The following is a 21,824-nucleotide window of genomic DNA, read 5'->3' as shown; positions in this document are numbered from 1 at the left end:
CTTTTTAACGTATGAAAAATTTTACTTACTGTTAATAGGTATGATCTATTCATGTGAAAAAGTAATCGGAAAGATGATTCTAAAAGTACTAAAAATCGAGAAAACTTCGGCGGTGTGGTCGGAAGTGTCTACCTACCAACCAGAAGCCCTCGGTTTTTTTTTTTTTTTTTTTCGTTCTGCTCCAGTTCCAATGCGGCTTACAGGTTTACCCAGCATGAAACTACTCATTACATTATACTATGGACTTAGGCATATACATGAGAAAGTCTCACTACTTCCCAGCCCTTGTGCTTCTTATGGCCTGTTCTGAATGGTGGGAGCTCTGTAGCTTATAAAAGAGGAGAAACTAGAGGAATAAATGTAAACAAATTTTCGTATATCAAGCTTAAAGCCTGGAACACTATTTGTTCAATCCCGGATTTGACGGGAAAGCTACGAAATATGAAATTGCAGAACAATAATACATTTACCACTAAAGAAAATTTGTATCTGATTCCAATCCTGGGAAGAAAGAAAAATGACTTCATCAGAGGGCCATCAATACATTAGGTGAAAGAAAAATTGCCACTTTCGAACACCCAGATTCAAACTGAGCTATTAGCACAACTTTCAACAACGGTTGTAATTAATTTAAATAATTTATGAGTTCAGAAACTGAAATCAAAATTATTACTATTGAATGAATACTGGCGTACCTTTGGAATGTTAACTCGAGACCAGAATAATTCTAAGTGTTCTCTCATCTTTGCTGGTTTGTACTTGGAATACAGAATGGCTAGCTCCGTGAACATCCCCATATGAGCACGTTCTAATCCGAGAGCTGCTTCCAGCAAATTTATTAATTCTTCGAAATAACCTCGATCCTGAAAAAAAGAAAAAAAATCAGAATGCATAAAATAATTATAGTCCTAAAATAATCTTCTAAATGGTAGTTAATATTCGAACACCTATGAAGAATAAAAATCATATATGTATTATATATAAAATTCTATTATTTTGAATTACAGAGCAAAACATTTTTAAGTCTCTTATTAGTCTTTCGTCTAGGATTCTGAAGATTGATATTTCTAAGTGCTTGTATTACAAAAAACGATGCCATGTTCTTTTTAATTTAATAATTCACTATTTTTGGATTAAAATTATTATTAGAAAAGTATGAGTAAAAAAACTTAGTACTCACCGCAGAGACTCAAAAATCTTAGTAATGTGGAAGTATTCTCTGCGGTGAGTACTAAGCTTTTTTACTCGTATTTTTTCTAAATACAATCAGCACTCGCAATACATAGTGATATTAAAGTATTATTATTTATGATGTAGGCAACAACAAAATATTACAGCATTTTAAGTTATTCATATTTTCATCTATCCTTTATTACGTCTGACATTTATAACTAAATTTTTTGTTAACTTACTGCTATTTTATAAATTTCTAAACTTTTTTTCTGTAGAAGAAAGTGAACTAAAAGTATCAGCTGTTCGATCCGATTTACTCCGAGATCGGATAGGACTCTTACCTGGTAGTAGTTAATAAGATCCTCCAATTCGTCGGCATGGACTACAATATGCAAACCACACATCTGAGCCAATCGAAACTCTTCACTGTCAACACACGCGAAACAAACTTCTTTCCAGGTTCGGGTGCTTAAAGAAAAAAACAATGTTCTAATCATATTCTAATTCACAGAAGATTTGACGAAACATAAAATGATCATTCAAATTTGTATAACAGAGCTTCGAATTATTTTCTAGTATAATTCACATTTATAGTACGGCACATGTATTTATCTAGAACTAACCTGGTATTATTCTTTTGACTATGTTAGGGAAGATAGACACACTTCAAAAAAGGATGAGCACAATTCAACACATTATGTTGAAAAATGGAGGAAACAACCGATTTTTAGCACCAATTCCTCTGTAGGCGCGAGTTCAATGATACGTTAAGGGTGAAAACTGTACGACTGGAACCGAGTAGAATACAATTGTCAGAGGTGTTCTGAATGTGTACACTGGATTGTACAAGCACAACTGGAGCTATGGTACAAACCATGTGGTCTGAGTGAATGAACGCCGCTTTTAAGAAAACGTATGGCTGTTCAAAAAGCGGACTGAGTAGCGTAGTGTTAACGCATCGGCAAAGTTCTTGGATTCGCGTCCCGGTCCAATTGTGCATTTTTCACTATGTATCACACTTCAATTCACTTAACTTCAAGGATTATATGTAACCAATTTGCATTATCAAGTTGCTCGAAGCTTTAGCTCTATCAAGATCTTACGAGGAAAATATTTTTCACAATTCCTACTGACATTTATTTAGACAATTTGCTGCAAAAGAAACTCGTGAATCAGTGGAATGTATTTATTCAATGTATTCATGAAGACCCTTTAAACATTGTTTAGTATGCGTAACAAAGATTTGCCACACAGAGTGAAGTAAATTTCCTTGACTTCACATCAAAGTCTGATTTACTTTATTATTATTATTATTATTATTATTATTATATCATCTAACTAGCGACACTGTATTGGGAAAGATTACAATTTCTTTTGCGACTCGGGCCTGCACTCCGTCGTGACGATTATCATTATTACTGTCTGTAGCTGTTAATCTTTTTTCCTCTCCCTTCGCTGTCTACTTGAAAACTACTGACTGATTAAAGTGAATAAGAAGGAACGTGTTCACTGGTTACAACTGTATATAAATTAGCTTCACAGGAAGTACGATTAAGAAGTTAAGAACTAAATAAAACTTTTGCTGAAAATCACGTATATTATTAAATCCTACACCAGTACAGGCATGAGTTAGCACCGAATACAAAGCTTACCTATTTGCTTTTCTTGCGCTGTCAACAGCACCTTGGAATTCTTTGAGGTGAACAAGGGTGATTGCTAATCTTGCGAAATTTGAAACATTATTGTACAGCAGTTTAGCTGCTTCATACATGCCATCATCGAAACAACGATCTCCAATCTGCAAAAATAAATTATGAAACTTACTATTCGCTGTGGGCACTACACATAAATTTATATATATATATATATATATATGGTCAGCATAGGCCAACTCTTACGTAGTTTTTCAGTGTACTGCGATTCTATCCTTACAGTTCACTTCAAAACCTGATCCTAGCACTACGAAACATTCGTGAAACTTACCTCCCAGCATTTCTTTAACACTAAATGAATTACGAAAATTCGAAGAGTGACTTTTAGTGTAAGATTTATAAACATCTTACAGATATATTTCAAACTGCAATAAGGCTCCAGAAGCAGATATGTAACGAGAACTTTATATTTTAAAATAGACTATATTATGTCACACACATTGCCAATACTTTTGCTTTAAAATTTTGTATCTCCTCGTGATATTGTTGTTCTCATCAAGTCTCGTTATTACCAACAGAGTAAAAGATACCCCCCCCCCCCAAAAAAAAAGGTTCATCTGACAAGCAAATACAAATAACAGGTTAATTATCTATTATCCCAACTACCAAAATATATGGCAAAACATAACTTTTTATACAAGATTCATTAGATTTTTAAGGTTTCTTAGAGATAAATTACGTAATTGAAAAGAACAAATGTCTTACAATACAATACTTATATATATATAATCGTAGCAAATAATACTATCGACATATGTGGACCAAAAAGAAAACTACTGTAGAGGTATACTGTATCAACTGCATCTGTAAATGTACGAAAAAAATAAGTCACTAATTTCACAAAGGTCTTATGTTTAGTTTTATCAAAATTAAAACTGTAAAAGGTAATTTTGAAAGAAACTGTATACAAGTTACACATTATTATTGAGAAATAGTTATGACAACTATACCTTTTGAATGTCAGCATGATTAGGTCCTGATATGAATTCCTCCAAATCAGCTAACCTATTTGTTCTTGCATACGCATATATAAGTTCAGACTCGATATAAGACTCCCTAGCTTTCTTCCTTGCCATTTGAAGATAGCGCACAAGATCTTCCCAGCTCTCTGAAAAAACAAAGAAAAAATCAGTAACAGAATTGAAAGCTTTTAATTTTACAGTTTCAACTTAAAAGACTTATACGCTGTAAGTCAAATATTTTATACATATATACGAGGATCATTCAGTAAGTAAAGAGACAGTCTATATTTTTAACAGTAATAATTTTTTTTTTCAGGGGTGTTAGCTGGCAACCTTGGGATATGCTCTGATCTGCTGTTTCGTAATTTTATGTCAACATACTTCAAAAATATCAATTCATCATGGCAAGTCCTCTAGAAGATTGCACCTTAGAAGAACAGCGCTCAGTCATTAGGTTTTTAGTCGCAGAAGGTGTAAATCCAAGTGAAATTTTTTCTCGAATGTTGCGACAGTACGGTAACAGTTGTATGAACCGTGCGAATGTGTACAAGTGGGTTGATCGGTTTAAAAGTGGCCGAACAAGTGTAGGTGATGAACCTCGATGTGGACGTCCAGTGGAAGTTTCTGGTTCTTCGTTGGAATCGAGGATTGACGGACTTATTCGTGATAACAGAAGAATTACTGTTGAAATGATAGCTGAGGAAGTTCAAGTAAGTGTTGGAACTGTTCACAATGTCATTAGGAACATTTTAAAGTACAGAAAAACGTGTGCCAGATGGGTTCCCAGACAGCTTACTGACGCTCATAAAGAATCAAGGCTTTCCATTTGTCAAGCCTTAACGCAACGAAGTTTGATTGAAGAAGACGCTTTTTTTTCAAAGAATAGTGACTTGCGACGAGGCCTGGATCCATCACTATGACCCTGAGACCAAAAGGCAGAGTATGGAGTGGAAACACACTAGCTCTTCAGTTCGCAAAAAATTCAAGGTTCAACCTTCCGCTGGTAAAGTGCTGCTGACCATCTTTTGGGACTCACAGGGTCCAATCTATTGCGATTTCCTTGAAGATCAGCGAACTATCAATAGCCTGTACTATTCTGAGATGCTAGAACACAAAGTTAAACCAGCTATCAGGAGCAAACGCTGTGGACTCTTGTCAAAAGGAGTCATTCTTCAGCACGATAACGCCCGCCCTCATACAACTCAGCTGACCCGAGATAAGCTTCAAGAATTGGGTTGGGAGGTCTTACCTGCCTACAGCCCAGACCTCGCCCCATCTGATTTTTACCTGTTTGGACCACTCAAAGACGCCCTACGTGGAAAAAGATTTGCTAACAATGAGGAAGTTAAGGCAGCGGTGCAAAGGTGGCTTCGGGGTAAATCGAAAGATTTCTTCGCCAAGGGAATTAGGAAGCTGCAAGAAAGATGGGACAAATGCATAACTGTAAAGGGTGATTATATTGAAAAATAGCCTTAGTTTTGAAAGATTGAAACAAATCTTTATTGAGCTATAGCAATTTGTCTCTTTACTTATTGAATGCCCCTATATATATATATATATATATATATATATATATATATATATATATATATATATTGCGATGTATCTTTCATTACTACCACGGAAGCTAAAATAAGAAGCAAGCTCTGAAAAAATATCTTGAATATAACTTCTCTTTGAAGGGTCGGTTGCTGGAAGAAAGAAAAAAAAAAAAAGCCTCTAGTTTCGGTTACAAAACAGTTTTTCACTCTTTGTCTTTCCTTCCTTTGTCGGTTTGTTGCTAGTGGGTCATTCTCCAGACCATTTCAGGTTTCAGATCATCCTATCCTTGTTTCTTAGTGTATAATAACAATAAAAGGTGCATTGCCTTGTTCCTTAACGAAAAGGTGCATTGCCAGCAGAGAAAATAAGTTTAAACTATACTGGACCTAGCTGACATATGGTATAGAATGAATGGGATTTAGATATGGTTAAAACACGGGAGTGTGTTTTACTTTCCATGTTTATTCAGCTTGTAATGAACCGACCAAGTCTTCGGGATTTACCAAAATTCTTTATTTTTATTGCTGCTTTACTACAGATGTTGATAATAAGATTCATAAAAGAAATCCAATAAATACGAAAATAATTTACAATTCCACTCGTAATAAATGGGGTTGTGAAGTACTTTCGTACTTACTGGACTTTAGAAAATGCGACATAAAATTTACAAACTGTGATACAAATTAAAATTTGTATTGCAATTTGCTACACAAAATGTAAATGTAAAAAACACTGATTATATATAATATGCATGCTTCTGGTTTCAAAGCAAACTGAAAACTTCTTTGTACTTCAGCTTGAAGAAGCATGATAATTTTCACATTTGATCTGAAACTAAGCATTGGCATTTCTGCCTACTTGACAAAAATGGTTACTACTTGTCGTGAATCAAATAATGCCTCATCCAAAATATGACTAAGCCTTACTATCCTGCCCATAATAAGAATTCTATAGCTAAATTACTACTAAATTATGTGCATAGCCTAAACAATACTTTTCATGTTTTATATATTCGACAGAAAGACAATACAGTGTAATTTTTTTCTGCATTAAATTACAGTCCCTCTGAAGAATATAAAGTTGCACTGAAGTCAACTTGTTCTAAAGTTACAGAACAAACATCCATGGGATGTATTGTATCTATTCATACAAACAGCACTGATACGATAATTTCTTTAAATGTCTGCATTTGAAGTAAGGTTTTATGCAGTGTGTTTTAAGTGATATCGCCTCACAGTTTGGTATCGGAAATCATACAAAGGCGATTCAAATTAGAGACTGAATAGCAAAATTCATCACATCTGTGAATTACTACAGGAGTGAGTTTTCTTTCTTCATGACGGAACGGTTCCCCTTAGATTTTACATTACAGTTTAAGTTCAATGGTACAGTCCGCAGCAAAAAACCTGCAACATGAGCATGTAAGTTTATTGTGAAACTACGCCTATCAGCGCAGGGAATCAACATAACGTCTAAGTGGCACGAATCACGCCAGGAGAAACCTCGGCGTCCTTCCCTGCACACTTATTTTGGAGCAAGACTTCGTCGTTTCACAATAAACTTACATGCTCATGTCGCAGGCTTTTTGCTGCGGACTGTACATGTCCTCTCAGAAATCCAACTTCTCCCTTTACAGGCCTCTTAGTTAATCAATAACAAACCAATCCACTACGGACCACACACCTTACTGCTGGAAGTTAGCCGTAAAATTAATTAAGAAACTATGTCTACTTTTGACAGTTTACTGCATCTGGTAATAAAGTTTCTTCTCAATAGGCTCCAACAACAAGCAAAGCCCCCCCCCCCCCCCCAACCTCTCATTTCTTGGAAATTAGGTAACTAGCAAACAAACGGAACTTAGAGTATCTTGTTTCCGGCCTTTTCACTTTCTTTAATTGCTTCAAGCTATGGTGTGGGGTTCCTTCATAAACTACACACTTATCTGTTTCAAAACACTTTGTCCAGAAATATTCTTTGCTATGCTCTCTAGTATTTCATCGAAATGGCAAAAGGAAAGTAGTGATAGTTTAGAACGTTTAAAAATATGTAAAAACTAACCGGGTACGAAAGATTTATTTCACTATAAGGTTAGAAAATAAACTTTTGAGTGAAGTTATTGTAATTTTAGTCAAGAATTAAGATTCTCCTCGTGAATAGCAAAATTTCAATTTCACGTTCTTCAGATATTAAAGAGTAAATACTAAATGGATGTGTATATATATATATATATATATATATATATATATATATATATATATATCCAGGATATGATCAAGGGAGAGGCTAAACCATAGTTTGCAGCTTTATCCAGTGTAAAGCAGGATTGAAGGCCATCTTATCCAGTTTATACCTGAGCGTCAAAGGGGAGGGGGGGATATAGCATATAAAACCGTAACTAATTTCCTTCGGTATCGAAAAAGTTGTACAAAGCTTCACATTACTACCCGAATTTACAATTATTTGGCAGCTACTAAAAATACATGTATGTATGTATGTTAGTATCGTAGCCTCCATACCTGTTCTGTGAGCTGTTTCTACGACATCAATGTACGCTGATGGATCATCCGCTTTTATAAAAGAATCTATTGCTTCTTTTACCAATCCTTGCTGAAGCTGAGCTTTTGCTAACTGGCTCCATACTGCAGGCTCATTGCAACGTTCAGCGAACTCGTAAGCACGATCCAAGTTACCGACATGATCTATCAATACCTGAAAAATAGATTACGATTACTATACATAATTCAATAAGACACCACAGAATAAGGAACAAAATAAGGAAAACTGTTGAAACGCAGGTCTCGATTATAACGCAGGAATCTGTCAGCTTAAACCATATTCTGCTGAGTTATATTATGGTTATTACTCAATTTCCTTCTAGCTAAATTCCAAAAAAGAGAAAATCGAACCGAGAAAGCAAAGTGACAAAGAACAACAAGAATTATTTCGAAACTACTAAACGAACAGAAACAGAAAGCAAAGAATGACGGGGATGTAGAAAAAATATATATACTCCTAACAATGGGAAAAAAAAGTAATAAAAATGAAACTGTAAACAGGATCTGATTTAGCTAGCATATGGATAATTTAAAATCTGCAGGACAAACTGGAATAGCTACAAGGAGTAAGAAAAATGAAATTAAATCTTTCAGTTTTATGTCCCAGGATTATGCCGACTAAGCTAAAGGAGACTGATGAAAAATGAATGAAATAGTGGAATGAATAAAATGGGGAAAAAACGGGAGAACCGCAAGAAAACCCACGAACACGGTGTTTGTCTTCCATAAAGCCCTATTGGCGCGAATTGGGATCGAACTAGGGATGCCACGCACCAGTGGGGAACGCTCTACCACTGAACCACAGTGCTCCTCTGGAGGAGTAAAGGAAATAAAACAGATTCACAATAAAAGTTTCCAAGCTCCGTCGAATATTTTCGTATTTCTACTTACACTCTTTATGCTTCAACGACGCTTACATGCAAGTTTCAAAATAAGATTATTTCTAGGATACTTTACACGGAACTTCGACTTTCGCGAATTATTACATATATTAATTCACTGTTAGATAGTTAGATAGTTCACCGTTAACTATATCTTAAAGCATGTTATGTTGAAAACTGTTATTTGACCACAGAGTAGTGTTAAAACTACCAGATATTAATAGTTATTTCATTTGGAATATTTGGTGTATAAAATATGATAGGCCCCATTTTTATCAAAGTATGTCTAATTTTAATGTAGATCTCGATTTATGAACGAAAAAGTCTCAATATTTATCTTCCTATCTTTAGTTTGGGTGCAACCTGTCTACCCTAAAGAAAAATCAATGCCATTGTTAAGATTCAAATTCTTTGCTAATTTCTATATTTCACATGAATCAAGAAATACGTTATTGCAGAATTAAAGAACTGAGTTCACCGAAAGAAATCCAATTAAAAATATCTTTATAAAGGACAATAATACACACAGCGATCCAATATAGTATTGAAAACAAGTAAGATCAGTTTCATTTTTGTTTCACACTGTGAAACTACGACAAACTTCTGAACTATGCGAACACAATATTGAAACTGATTGTACTAGATTATTTAACTAGGTCAGAGATGGAATTTATTTTGGGGATGCTGCAGTCAAATCAAAAAGCCATTTCTTGTCCTCTTACCCTTTCTGCTATACGAAGATGACTAATCAAAGCATAAGTGGCAGTAGACTTCGACTTCCGAATGCACTAAAGAGTGAAGTCTGAGATGGAACATATGCGATGTGTTCATTTGTAAAGATTATTATTATTTTAATTTGAATTTTTTTCCAGTAAATTTTCCTTCATACACATTGTTAGGAATTAATCGAAGCTAATAATGGCACTGAATACTACATTATAGACACGAGTACAAGCGTTTGAAATGTAATATCTTAAAAATAGCAGCTTCATTCTTTAATGGTCTATTTTTATTTCTTTCACACCTCCTTATAGTTAACTTTCTCCTGTGCCTAGTCTTTCTGAATATGCTAAGCGCTCTTCTGGGCAAAAATCTGGGAAACAATCTATGAACATTTCGGAGGAGAAAAAAAAAAAAAAAAACTTCCTTAGGGTCCATATTAGTCCTCAGGGCTTCTTTCTAAAACGGTATCCTGAAGAGGTTTTATATGTAAATACAAATTACTGCAAACTGGAAAAGACAAATGTGATCAAGGCTGCATGCTGTTGATAAGAAATCCAACATTGAAGGTCTTAGAATAATGTATTCTTTAGCATTAAGAAGTTTGATAAACAGTCAATTCTTCTGGTTCATCTGAAGAAACGTCACAGGTTGAACAAAATATCACTACCAGAGTTCAGTTTCTTACCACCAAGAAGCTCCTGTTGATACTCGTAAGTCAGTCACGAGCCCTGTCACCCTCACAAGAAGAAATGTTCTAAGTGAAATTCGATATACACGGTTCCAGAGAACATTCAACAATTACCAAATTTTCTTTTCACTACATGCGCTTTGTACTTTGGTTCTTATTCAGTGATATATATTCATTCAAAGATGCAATATTGTATTTTCTCTAAGTTTACTCAATGAAAAAGAAAAATACTCTACCACAGTGAGTACAATGCTCTTGTAACATTATGTATTTAAATATTACATAAAATATTTATATATTAAGCTGTAGTCACAAGTTCGTGAAGGGTAATTCCAATATTTGAACAAATATCATATTTCCCCATTTCAAATCAGATGATACCAGAGTATTAATTGTGCGAATAGGGATTCTGGCTTCTATACATAATGTCCCCTGTGAAAAAGGTTTTGCTCAACAGGAATCACCAGAATGATGACTCGTATACTTAATACAAATGCAAAGCTTGTACTTTTCCCCGTTCCCCGCAAGAATTTACAACGGAAAATTGAAAAATGCCTCCATTTCTGACGTATCTTTTAAAATTAAGATCAATGATTCTACATGCATTGCATGCTTACTCGAACGAAGCGCATCACCACTGAAGTTAATAAAAATTTCAGCCTATTGATTTCAGTAAGAAATGTTAAAATACCTAGAATTTAGGATATTTTCATAATTAGCACAATATTGTTACAAACCTGAATAGCAGATGTATTAACGTCGAACTTCTTGAAGATGGCAAAGGCTTCTTCATACAACTGGTTATTTATTGCTATATTAGCAATATCAGGAGCATCGTAATTGTCCAGCCTATTAATATATTCCATTACTCTAGTTCTGTCTGCTTTTATTGCTGTCAGTATCAACAAATTCTGTAAGTTCCTGAAAAGATACAGAAAGGTAACAGAACTATGCATAAATTTATTCTTTAGACCAACAGAATTATGCATTCTTCACAAGAGAATAAGGCTTAATAAATACTACGGGTGGTCCTAATATCTTTACCCCTTGTAATATTGTAGGAAATATACGTGAATAAGTTGCAATCCTATACATTTTGTAGCAACGGTGTTTTTCCCTACAAGCGATACCAGACAACCCAACAGTTTAAGGCCGCCTTTGAAACTACCAGCAAAACAATGCTTCGTAAATTATCACACAGGATATGGCGCTGACTAATTTTATGCTATGCAAATAATTATGTTCATACAAACCATCTTAATGTGCGACAGTGTAAATGATATCCGATACATGTGTTTGGTATTATTCTATTGTTCTTACCTTTCTCTAGTGGGTGACGAGACATATGGACCAACTTGTACAATGACCTCCTTAAGTGTGTGAATGTTGAGGGCGTACTTCATATTTTAAGAAGTGTAAATACCAAACTTCGTGTCTCTGAACTTCTTAAGAGATTCCGAGAGACATCATTTTACAGTAACTGCAACTCTTATTTCACTATCTTATAAATTGAATTTCTCGTGTTCAAATCTCGAAACCTGTTTACTGTAGAGATGTGGAATCCAATTTCGACCTTTCCATTAAAATAATTAAGCATGTGTTTCCGCGATTTTGATATTTAACCTGTAAGTAAACCATTCCACCCTTTTTCTTTTCTTCTAGATCAAATACCTAAAATCGCTGGAACACTTGTTTAATTATTTTAAGTCAGTCTAAATAATAAACTTTATGTCTAAGCTGGAAATATTCCGAAATATGGACACCTTAAAACTATATAATAATCGTAACCCTCACGACTTTTCTTCCCTTCTAGACCACATAGAAACGCTGAAACAGGTTTTTAATTATTTTAAATGAAAAATAAATATCAAATTCCACGTGGCTAACCTTAAGAAGTTCCCAAATATCGACATATTGAAATCAGTGTGAGGATGACCTCTAAAGCAATGACCCCTAAGATCTCCCCCGATCTCACCCCCTGCGATTTGTTTTTGCAGAGGTATGTAAAGGATAGTTTTTACGTGCCATCGTTACCTGCCCTCTCTCTGAAGTGTGACGCAGGATTGTTGCAGCAGTAGTGTGTTACACCAGACATGGTTCCTTCAATGTAAGGAAGAATGACTACAAACTATGCGTGTACCATATCACAAGGGGTTTCTATATTGAACACTTGTAACCTGTGATAAAAAATATGAATTACCGTTCCTTAGGTATTTTTCATTTCTGTATTGTATATGTAACAGAAGGTACACTTAACTCACTTTAAGTCACAATATACACTGAGGAACATTCTAACAACTACGTACACTAAGCTGAACATCTGAGTTATTAGAAACTATGTTACTACCAGAGTAAACCGAAGTTGATTGTGTTAAACACTTACCTGTGATCACTGAATACTGAATTGTCAAGAACTATCTTCTCAAGTAATTCAATTAACTCATTTGGTAAATCAGCTGTCATAAATGCCTTAACCGTAACCGAAATGTCTTCAGGATCCTGAGTTTCTGATAAAGCTGTCTGTACAACCTACAAAATAAAAAATAAAAATTAAGAATGCAAATGTATTTATATAAGACCACAGAATTAAAGGATAATGGTTAGTCTTAACCCAGATTTTTGCGACTGTCATATGGGTTAAAATTTTTACAAATAATAGTTCGTAAAACGTGTACCACTTTACTTCAAGGTGATATACCATTATTATTCTGATTTTCGGAAACTACTGAAGACTGAAGTGATTATATCTGAGGAATATTGACACATGATTACCTGCACAATACAGGAGTAATGACTGTTCTTGTGCAGGCCCCAATCCCTACTCTTGATATATCTTTTCATTTTATTTCTTTCACTTTATATATGGTAAAATGAAAGGCGGTCAGTAAATTTTACACAGATGGGTATATTTTTATTCGTTGAAATACGATGAAATTTTAGATGAACATTGATCCTTTGGCTTAAAAGAAAGAAAGGGGAAAAAAGTAATAATTGTCTTCCTATTGTTCACAGGTAAACCACAATGGACACAGAAGTAGACATTAGGATCCGACAAAAGTCGGTAATGGAATTTTTGTTTAAAACCTGTGATGAATCAGCCACATCACTTCAAAGAAAGTTTCTTCCGTTTTATGGAAATCACACATTAGACCGCGCCAATATCGAACCTGGGTTGCAGCGGTTTAAAAAAAAACTAGACTTCCAGATCATGTCAGAAAATTATGGGTTCTTTTCCCTGGGATCAATACGGACGGTGTCATTTTCATACTTTTCCTGAAACATGGTTGGACAAATAACAAGAAGCTTTATTGTTTGTCACTCTATAAGGAACGAAGTGCTCTCTAGACCAGGAGGCCAGAGCTACACGGCAAAGTCATCAAACTCCATCATGACAAAGCCAAGCCTCACACAGTCATGATACACAAAGAAAATCATGAAAATGGGAAGTCTTCTCTCAGCCTCCCTATAATCTGGACTTGGCTCCTTTGCATTTCTTTCTGTTTGGTAGTCTGAAGACCCACCTACGAGGAAAAACATTCGACAGCGGCACGTCCCTCATTTCTTGTGTGAAACAAAGTCACTGTAATTTTACCGAAGTGCATTCAAGGCACGGAAAGAAAGTTGGACGAGATGCGTCATAGCAGATGGAGGCTACACTGAGTGGCACGGTCTTGCAGGCAAAGGATCAAAATATGTTCACCTAAAATTTCATCATCATATTGCAAATAATAATAATAAAAATAATAATAACCATCTGTGCAAAACTTATTTAGCCCCTTGTACAGTCCGCAGCAAAAAAACTGCAACATGAACATTAAGTTTACTGTGAAACGACGAAGTCTTTTGCTCCAAAATAAGTGTGCAAGGGAAGACGACGAGGTTTCTCCTGGCGTGATTCGAGCCACTTAGACGTTAAGTTGATTCTCTGCGCTGTTAGGCGGACTTTCACAATAAACTTACATGCTCATGTTGCAGGTTTTTTGCTGCGGACTGTATCTTCGTGAATCCCAAGAAAAACTGGCTAACCTTCCATTGCCCTATTAACTACGTTAGATAAGAGAATACCTGCATATAATTAAGCTCTAATTACAGTATTGAGCAAAACAGGCTGAAGCAGTAATTCAATTGTGCGGTTTTGAGCTACGCAATGATCAAGAACAATTTTATTGCTAATTGAGCGTAAGGAACACATTTTGAAATTACAATCTAAAATTACTGACTTTATACGTGTTACTATGGCGACCAAATTTCCTTATAAGATTTCAGGCACATTGCTCGATTACCCTTAATCAGGATATATATATATATATATATATATATATATATATATATATATATATATATATATATATATATATATATATATATTATCCTAGCAAGTTGATCACATATTTAGTGTTAAACAACGAAACAACTATGAAAGTTTCACGCACGCTTAATTCACCACTAAGATCATATCTACTTACACAAATCTATATATTAATAGCGGTTTCTGAACAAAAACCTTGAACTGAAAGTGACTGTTTGTGACGTGAACCACCCGACCGATCTCTCAAATTTTTGACGTAGATGCAGTTCTGGCCAGGGAGTGTTTTTAATTACTCACTTTGACGGTAGAACTTAAGGAAGAGGGAGGATTATAAAAGAAAAATAAAACTTAACTCTTGAACCACTTGACCCATCTCGATCAAATTTTCAATACAAATTACGTTCGAGCTTTTTTTTTTTTTTTTTTTTTTAATATTTTCATTTTGACAATAGAACCTAGGGGAGGGGAAGGGGAGATTAATATATAAAAGTAAATAGAACAACTCTTGAACCACCCAACCGATCTCGATCAAATTTTCAACATACATGACATTCGGGCCTGGGATAATTTATCATCACTTAACTTTTACGATGCAACGTAGGGGAGGGGGAGGTGGAGATGATCAAATTTTCAACCACCTGACCGATCTCGATCAAATTTCCATCAACCTAGTTCGAATCTGAGATGGTTTGTCATATCACTTTGGCGTATAATCATATTCAATCATTCAGACAACAATAGTGTCCTGAGCTTGCGCAAGACGCGCGGGTTTGCTAGTTATGCTTTACTATCCTATAGAAACAACAACAAAACATCACAATCTTAACATATAGTTTACTCATTCGTTCTTTGCAAGTATATTCACGAATTTATAATTTCTCTATTTTGGGGGTTCTGCAGCATTTTCCATCCATACCAACAAGATACCGAAGTAAGGTGGAGAACATCTTGCAAGTACTATGAAGTTCAACACTGCCGAACATATTTTAATGGGTGATTTTTGTACATCGAAATTTATGTACAAAAGCTGAGTGACGTAAAACAGAATTGAAAGAATGTACTACATATATAGGTTCTAGTTTTTAATAAAATTTCTGACAATATGATCCTCCCAATCTTAGTCAACATTACTTCTTTTCATTACTTAGAAATGTATCTCAGGAGTTTTTCATTGAACAAAAAAATCAGATTCTTTCTGTTAAGAGATGAAGCACGATGAGATAATTCTGATAGTAAATGCTTAGATACCCTCCTCCACACATGAAAAGATGCTCCATAGTCTGTGGCAAAGTTCACGCCAACGCCCATGAAGATTATGTTGCGTGTTTGATGTAATGGAAGGAATGCTTGGTGGGATTGGAAAAGCGTCGTGCATCACGAGTTGCTGCTACCGGGTAGAACGATCGACTAGGACCTGTACTGTCGACAATTCGACAGTATACTATCAATTCAAAAGAAACGGCCGGAGCTGGTCAACTGAAAGGATGTTTTATACCACACTGATAACGCTAGACTGCATACATCTTTAACGACCCGTTAGAAATTGTGAGAACTTGGCTGGAAGATTCCGATATATACACCGTATAGCAAAGCCTGGCACCGTCAGACCATAATTTGTTTGTCTCTGCAAAACTCTCTGAATAGTGCTGAGTGAGTTTCAAAAGAGATCTGAGAAAACTACATGTCAATTTTTTGACCAGAAACCACAGAAGTTCTATAGTGACGGATTGTGTTTTCGGAGAAATAGCAGAAGGTAATCAAACCAAATGGTACATGTGTGGTTTCAGGTTTTCAGATCACAATAACTGCATTTTCAAGTTTGACCTCCAAAGGTCAAATACCTTGTATTACCTAATAACAGATAAGGGGTTCCCCCGCAACGGAAGTCTTTTTGCCAATAGAAATTGTCTTCAGATTTAATATAACTGTTCTGAAGGCATGACTATAAAATCTTCGTAAGTTCATAGATTACTAAATTTGTTTTTCCTAAGGCACTAAAAAAAATACAAGTCTAGTATGTATCGAATTAAATATATTGAACTATGTACAAGATTTTATTCTTAAACAGCATTAACTAATGTGCACATTTCCTTTTCTTGTTTTTACTTCGCAACTACTGTTGCCTACGAATTCAACTCCGAAAAACTGTCAGAAGCGCACTTGTAGTCCCATTTCCATAATTTATGTGCCGGACAAGAATACAAAGAAATTATACGCCTAACTGACAACCCATCTTTGTGTCATATAGGCATTCCGTAAATAGGTATGGCATTGACTGCATGGCATCCACTTGAAGTTTCTTAGTCGTACTCATCAATTAGTCAAGAATTGGGAATGACTGTATTTAATTTTTTAACGGTTTCCGGTAACGGACCTCAAATAAGCCGCATATAAGCGTGATTCTTCAAAATTTATCCAGATATTTTAACTTAAGCCTGTTCCTGTATTTATATTTATCCAGTGAAGTATTGCCTTTTACGACTTTCATAAACCAACCGTGTTTCTGCAATCAAATCTTTAATATCTAGTGAAACAATTGACAAACACATTATTTTTGTTATTACATATGTGATTACCGATAGTGCATTTTCATTCGTTTAAATTCTTCTAATTCACTAGTATATTTGATAATTATGCATTTTCCACTTAAATAAAATCCGCAAGAAATATATTCCTAGGATCAACTAAATTAACAACCAAATTTGAAAATTTCACAATTTTTTTCGAGCACCTGCAAATCGGTTGAATTCAGAAAAATTTCCAACTAGCTTCCTATTCGCAGAACTGTTTTTGTCATTGAATGTCTAATGTTCATTTTTTTTAGTCACTAATATTAGATGAATTAATGCAAGTACTGTATTTGTTAAACTTTTTTTTTTTCAATTTTATGTTATTAGTAAATCTTTCCGTGTGAAAACGAGGTCAATGAAATCTTGGACCGATATTCGAATACATTTAGGCTGTTCTCCGATCTCGGGTGAATGCTTTGTGTCAATACAGTTCCCTCATCATTAACATCGTAATCTGAATGAATTTGGTGTAAATCCATCGCTCTTATACTTCCCAAGTCGTAATATAATGATGTAGCACTTATCTAATTTGAAGTTAATTTTAATGATCTTCATCCTTTTCAAATTATCGATTTTCACTAGAACATGCATAATACCACTACCTAGATGAACAAATATTTCATTGGACAAGAACCAACGATTGTACACATCTTTCTCTGAAAAGTACAACGTGTTCTATGTTGTGTTATCAAGCTTATCAACAACTTAGTTTGAAATAAGCTGATCTTTGATTTGCAAGATATTAACTGGTATCTTGCAGGTGAGAAACCCTGGAAAGATTATGTCCATTTTACATAGTATTTTTAGATATAAAATATCCGCTGATATTAGTTCTGACTGAAGTTTTATTATTTTTATTTTTCAAAGACAAGTTGTGTTAAAAAGAGTAGACGAGGCTCTTACTTTCATGTACCTTCATTTTCGGCACACCTTACTCTATGTAAAAAGAAAGATGCTTTCTGTGAAGGATGTTAATTTTTCCCCACTATTTATGTTTGGCACTCCACAATGCATTACATCAATGCAGAGCGTGGCGATGGGGGCAGTGATTATTAAGCGATGCTACTCAAGTTCATAATATTAAGACATATTGACCTGGTTTCAGACTTGAAAAGTGAGTTTTCATTGCAAACATTGATTAGCTCGTCATTCATCGTCCTCTCGTATGTGATGATGATTTGAGCATGTCTATACAATTAGCGGATAGTTTATCCTTTTTTTTTTTTTTTTTTTTTTTTTAATTTAATAAACAGAAAATCTAAATGAGTCATACCTGGTCAATTAAAGGTCTTTTGTATGGATTCTCTTCATTAAGAACTTCAGCCCACAATTCGGGATCACGTCGTCGGACAAGATACCTGTTTTAGAAAATGAAATTTAAGTTCTAATTTCTATTTAAAATAAATTGCATGAAAATTTGTTAAGTACATTTAAAGTATCTTCACAGTATAGAACCATAATTCTTTCGAACATTAATAATCACCTCTCGAATTTCAAAATTCAGTAACTGGGAATTTATGAAATAAAGTAAAATTTTAAATTTCCAACCCTATATATTTTTTAAAATACATGCTACAATGGGATTAAGGTAAATTTGCTCCTCCCAAGCCTACAATACGAAATATATTAGTTATGAAGATAATACTATTCAATTTCTTACCTCAATATTCATGACTCCCACTACGTTTTATGTGCATGACAGGATAAGCTTGCTTGAATGTATAACTTAAATTATCAAAAATAAATACAATGAATAACTACAAAAACAACGCATTTTTCATCACCATGCATTGAAAAGTTACAAATTTACAAAAATACGCGGTAGATTATTTAACACTCCAAACAGCCTAAGAAAATCCACATTTAATTTTAATATACGCCTAATTCAATTAAACTAGTAATACCGGTATACAAATCTTCTGGCGCATTTTTCTTAAAATGATATGGCTAACCGTACATAACTTGTTTCATTTAATGTTAGTTTGAGACTAACAAACGTGGGAGTAGCGTATTCACTTGTTTTCGTATTTGTAGCAGCTCTCGAAATTGTTTCGCTAAGTAACACAATGGCACTGTAAGGTTAGTCATACTATTTAGTTAACAAATATAAGAATATATAACTGTTTTTCATATTCTACTATTTGCACATATTTCAACAGCTGTTTCCTGATTAAATCAAATGAACGATTGTTGTAACACTCCCACAATGAGTAAAAATGTCTACAGACATGAGTAGACGAAGTTTTTATTTCCATATACCTTCATTTTCGGCACACCTTACTCTACGTAAAAAGGAAGATGCTTTCTGTGAAGGATGTTAATTTTGCCCCACTATTTAGGTTTGGCACTCCATAATGAATTAATTCAATGTAGAGCGTGGCGATGGGGCAGAGATTATTATTATTAAACTCTGTTACTCGAATTCATAATATGAAGCATACTGACCTTGCTTCCGACTTGAAAAGTGAGTTTTCATTGCAAACATTGATGAGCTCTCTGTCACACTGACCCCTCTCGTATGCGACACATGCTAGGTGTGGATCTCTCTTCTCACAATACTTTCCCACGACTCTACTGTCGTAAAATTGATTCTCCCTGAAAAAGAAAATTATTTTAGAGTAATGTGATCATACTATCTTTAATGAGTACAAAATTATATTAGATATTAGATGCTGCACATCCATTATGTTTTTCCAACTTTTAGTAAAACATATTCAGCAAGCACTCTAGATTATACCTATCAGATAAATGTTCAACGACGAATTTTTCACTCAGAATGAACTTAAAACTCGATACAAGTATTTTAATAATTTCAAGAATAATCTGGATGAATGAAGTATTAACTGTTTTTTCGTAGCTATTTCTTACGTTGTGTTCAGAATGCTACTTTCTGTGAATTCATTAGGAGTTGTTCTTTGTTCTTGCTATTGTAACTTGCTATTCAGAGCGATAATATATTGACTTCTTGTTTGAATTCCGTAAGAGTTTTACTTCCGACAGGTTATTTTAATGGGGATACATGCAGAATTTAACTTTTAAGAAAATATACGGTAACAAGAACAGACAATAAATAAAAAAAAAAAAAAAAAATGCAAGGGTGCATAAGTGAAAGTCGAACAAAATCAACACAATGAAAAATGTATGATTACCACAGAGAAGAAACTAAGAAGTTTAAGAGTTTTGATTAAATGGTTGAGCAGTATATTCGAAACGGTCAGTCGAAATAATGAGATGAAGAACAATTCATTCAGAGTTCACAAATGTTGAGACTGAAGTCGCAAGTTCCGTGAACTGGGGTACTAAGTGTCGTGATTCAAATGAAGATATCTTATCAAGGAATTTTAAAAGATCAATAACTTAACAGAATACTCAAATACTTACTTAAGAAACCTTTCTGGGTTGTTGTTACTGTCAATATATATTTTCGCCAAAGCATTGTGTGTAGCTGGTTCCACACATCCTTCATGAACACGAGACTCAAGCCATGGGAGGAGTAACTTAAGTCTATTTCGCTTTTCCACCTCTTCGACCAATTCATCTGTTGAGAATTGTCCTCGAACCACCAGGATTAGATTCTTAATTATATCTTCTGAACAGTCAACATCTAACAAGCCTCCGATAACTACTGGTAAACGAGATGGATTTACCTACGAGAAAAATATCAAATCTGTACTGGAGAAAGTAAAACGACTCGAACAGTTCTCTGAAAAATGAAGTTTGATATTACGAACCCGCTTTCACAAATTACTAAGTATCATCACGAAGCTAAAGATTTAATTATTATTCTCAACAGTACTAAATATAAGGTATTCCGAGAACAAAGTGTTCAGCTCATCCTTAGTTTTATTTAACTACAGTAGTAACTGTCGTAAACGAGGACTACACTTACCACATGAACCACTGCGTCCAAATAGAGAAAATATACGTCACGGCATCAAAATCTAACAATTCTCGCAGTAGTAAATGAGTCTACCAGTTGTAAAAGACTTCAATCATGCACACTTATAACTGTATACACTAAGCAGTACGAAACAGAAATTACATCTATCCAAACGATACTTTCTCATGCATGCAAGACTGGAAAACCCCATAAATCAGTACTGCTACTGAGAACCGCTGCATAAATTTAACACGAACAAAGCATAACAAACTACTTCGCGCGGACTGAACATATTAGGCTACTGTATCTTCTAACGGGATTTGGGAAATTTTAGTTATATAAAGTCAGTCCATATTTGTAACGATATTTCCGGCACGTATCAAACAAACTACGGTAGTACGCTAGTCTCCAGATCATTAAAGTTTTGTAATGAGTTTCCCTTCCATATTTTATATATATATATATATATATATATATATATATATATATATATATATATAAATTCTATTAGAAAACTAGGAATTAAATTATACGAAAGTAAACATATTTGACCGCAAGACTTCGTAGTACGCCTCGCTACTGGTCATGATTTGTACGTAGAACTTAGTCGCTGAAAATCAAAGCCTTGATTCATTAAAGCATATTGACTAAAGTATCGAGACATTTGATACACTGCCATACCATGGACCAAATGCAGTAGTTTACCATTACGAAGTTATTATAACGACTACTGTATTTCCCTTCAAAGTCTCAATTCTGTATACTACTCCCATATTATATACTTACAGTAGATGTACCATAGTAGAGCCAGTACAAAATCCTCTCCATA

At 34.5% G+C, this 21,824-nt stretch overlaps 1 protein-coding gene across 1 annotated transcript in view; it reads right to left on the bottom strand.

Annotated features, from left to right (window-relative positions):
• Window positions 1–21,824, bottom strand: part of Chc (clathrin heavy chain) — a 99,723-nt gene that overhangs the window by 19,343 nt on the left and 58,556 nt on the right. Inside the window, exons 17-26 of the mRNA XM_081768610.1 lie at window positions 20,497–20,762; window positions 19,561–19,710; window positions 18,389–18,473; window positions 12,620–12,765; window positions 10,974–11,157; window positions 7,906–8,098; window positions 3,836–3,993; window positions 2,826–2,971; window positions 1,515–1,641; window positions 696–863 (exon numbers count right to left, since the gene is read on the bottom strand). Coding sequence (XP_081624736.1) covers window positions 696–863; window positions 1,515–1,641; window positions 2,826–2,971; window positions 3,836–3,993; window positions 7,906–8,098; window positions 10,974–11,157; window positions 12,620–12,765; window positions 18,389–18,473; window positions 19,561–19,710; window positions 20,497–20,762 — 1,623 coding nt within the window. The remainder of the gene's footprint in view (window positions 1–695; window positions 864–1,514; window positions 1,642–2,825; window positions 2,972–3,835; window positions 3,994–7,905; window positions 8,099–10,973; window positions 11,158–12,619; window positions 12,766–18,388; window positions 18,474–19,560; window positions 19,711–20,496; window positions 20,763–21,824) is intronic.

Source organism: Thermobia domestica, chromosome 8 (assembly GCF_964235325.1).
Source record: "Thermobia domestica chromosome 8, izTheDome1.hap1.1, whole genome shotgun sequence".
Taxonomy (NCBI): domain Eukaryota; kingdom Metazoa; phylum Arthropoda; class Insecta; order Zygentoma; family Lepismatidae; genus Thermobia; species Thermobia domestica.
The sequence above is the reverse complement of the archived record's forward strand: the minus strand, read 5'-3'. Positions and strand labels throughout refer to the sequence as shown.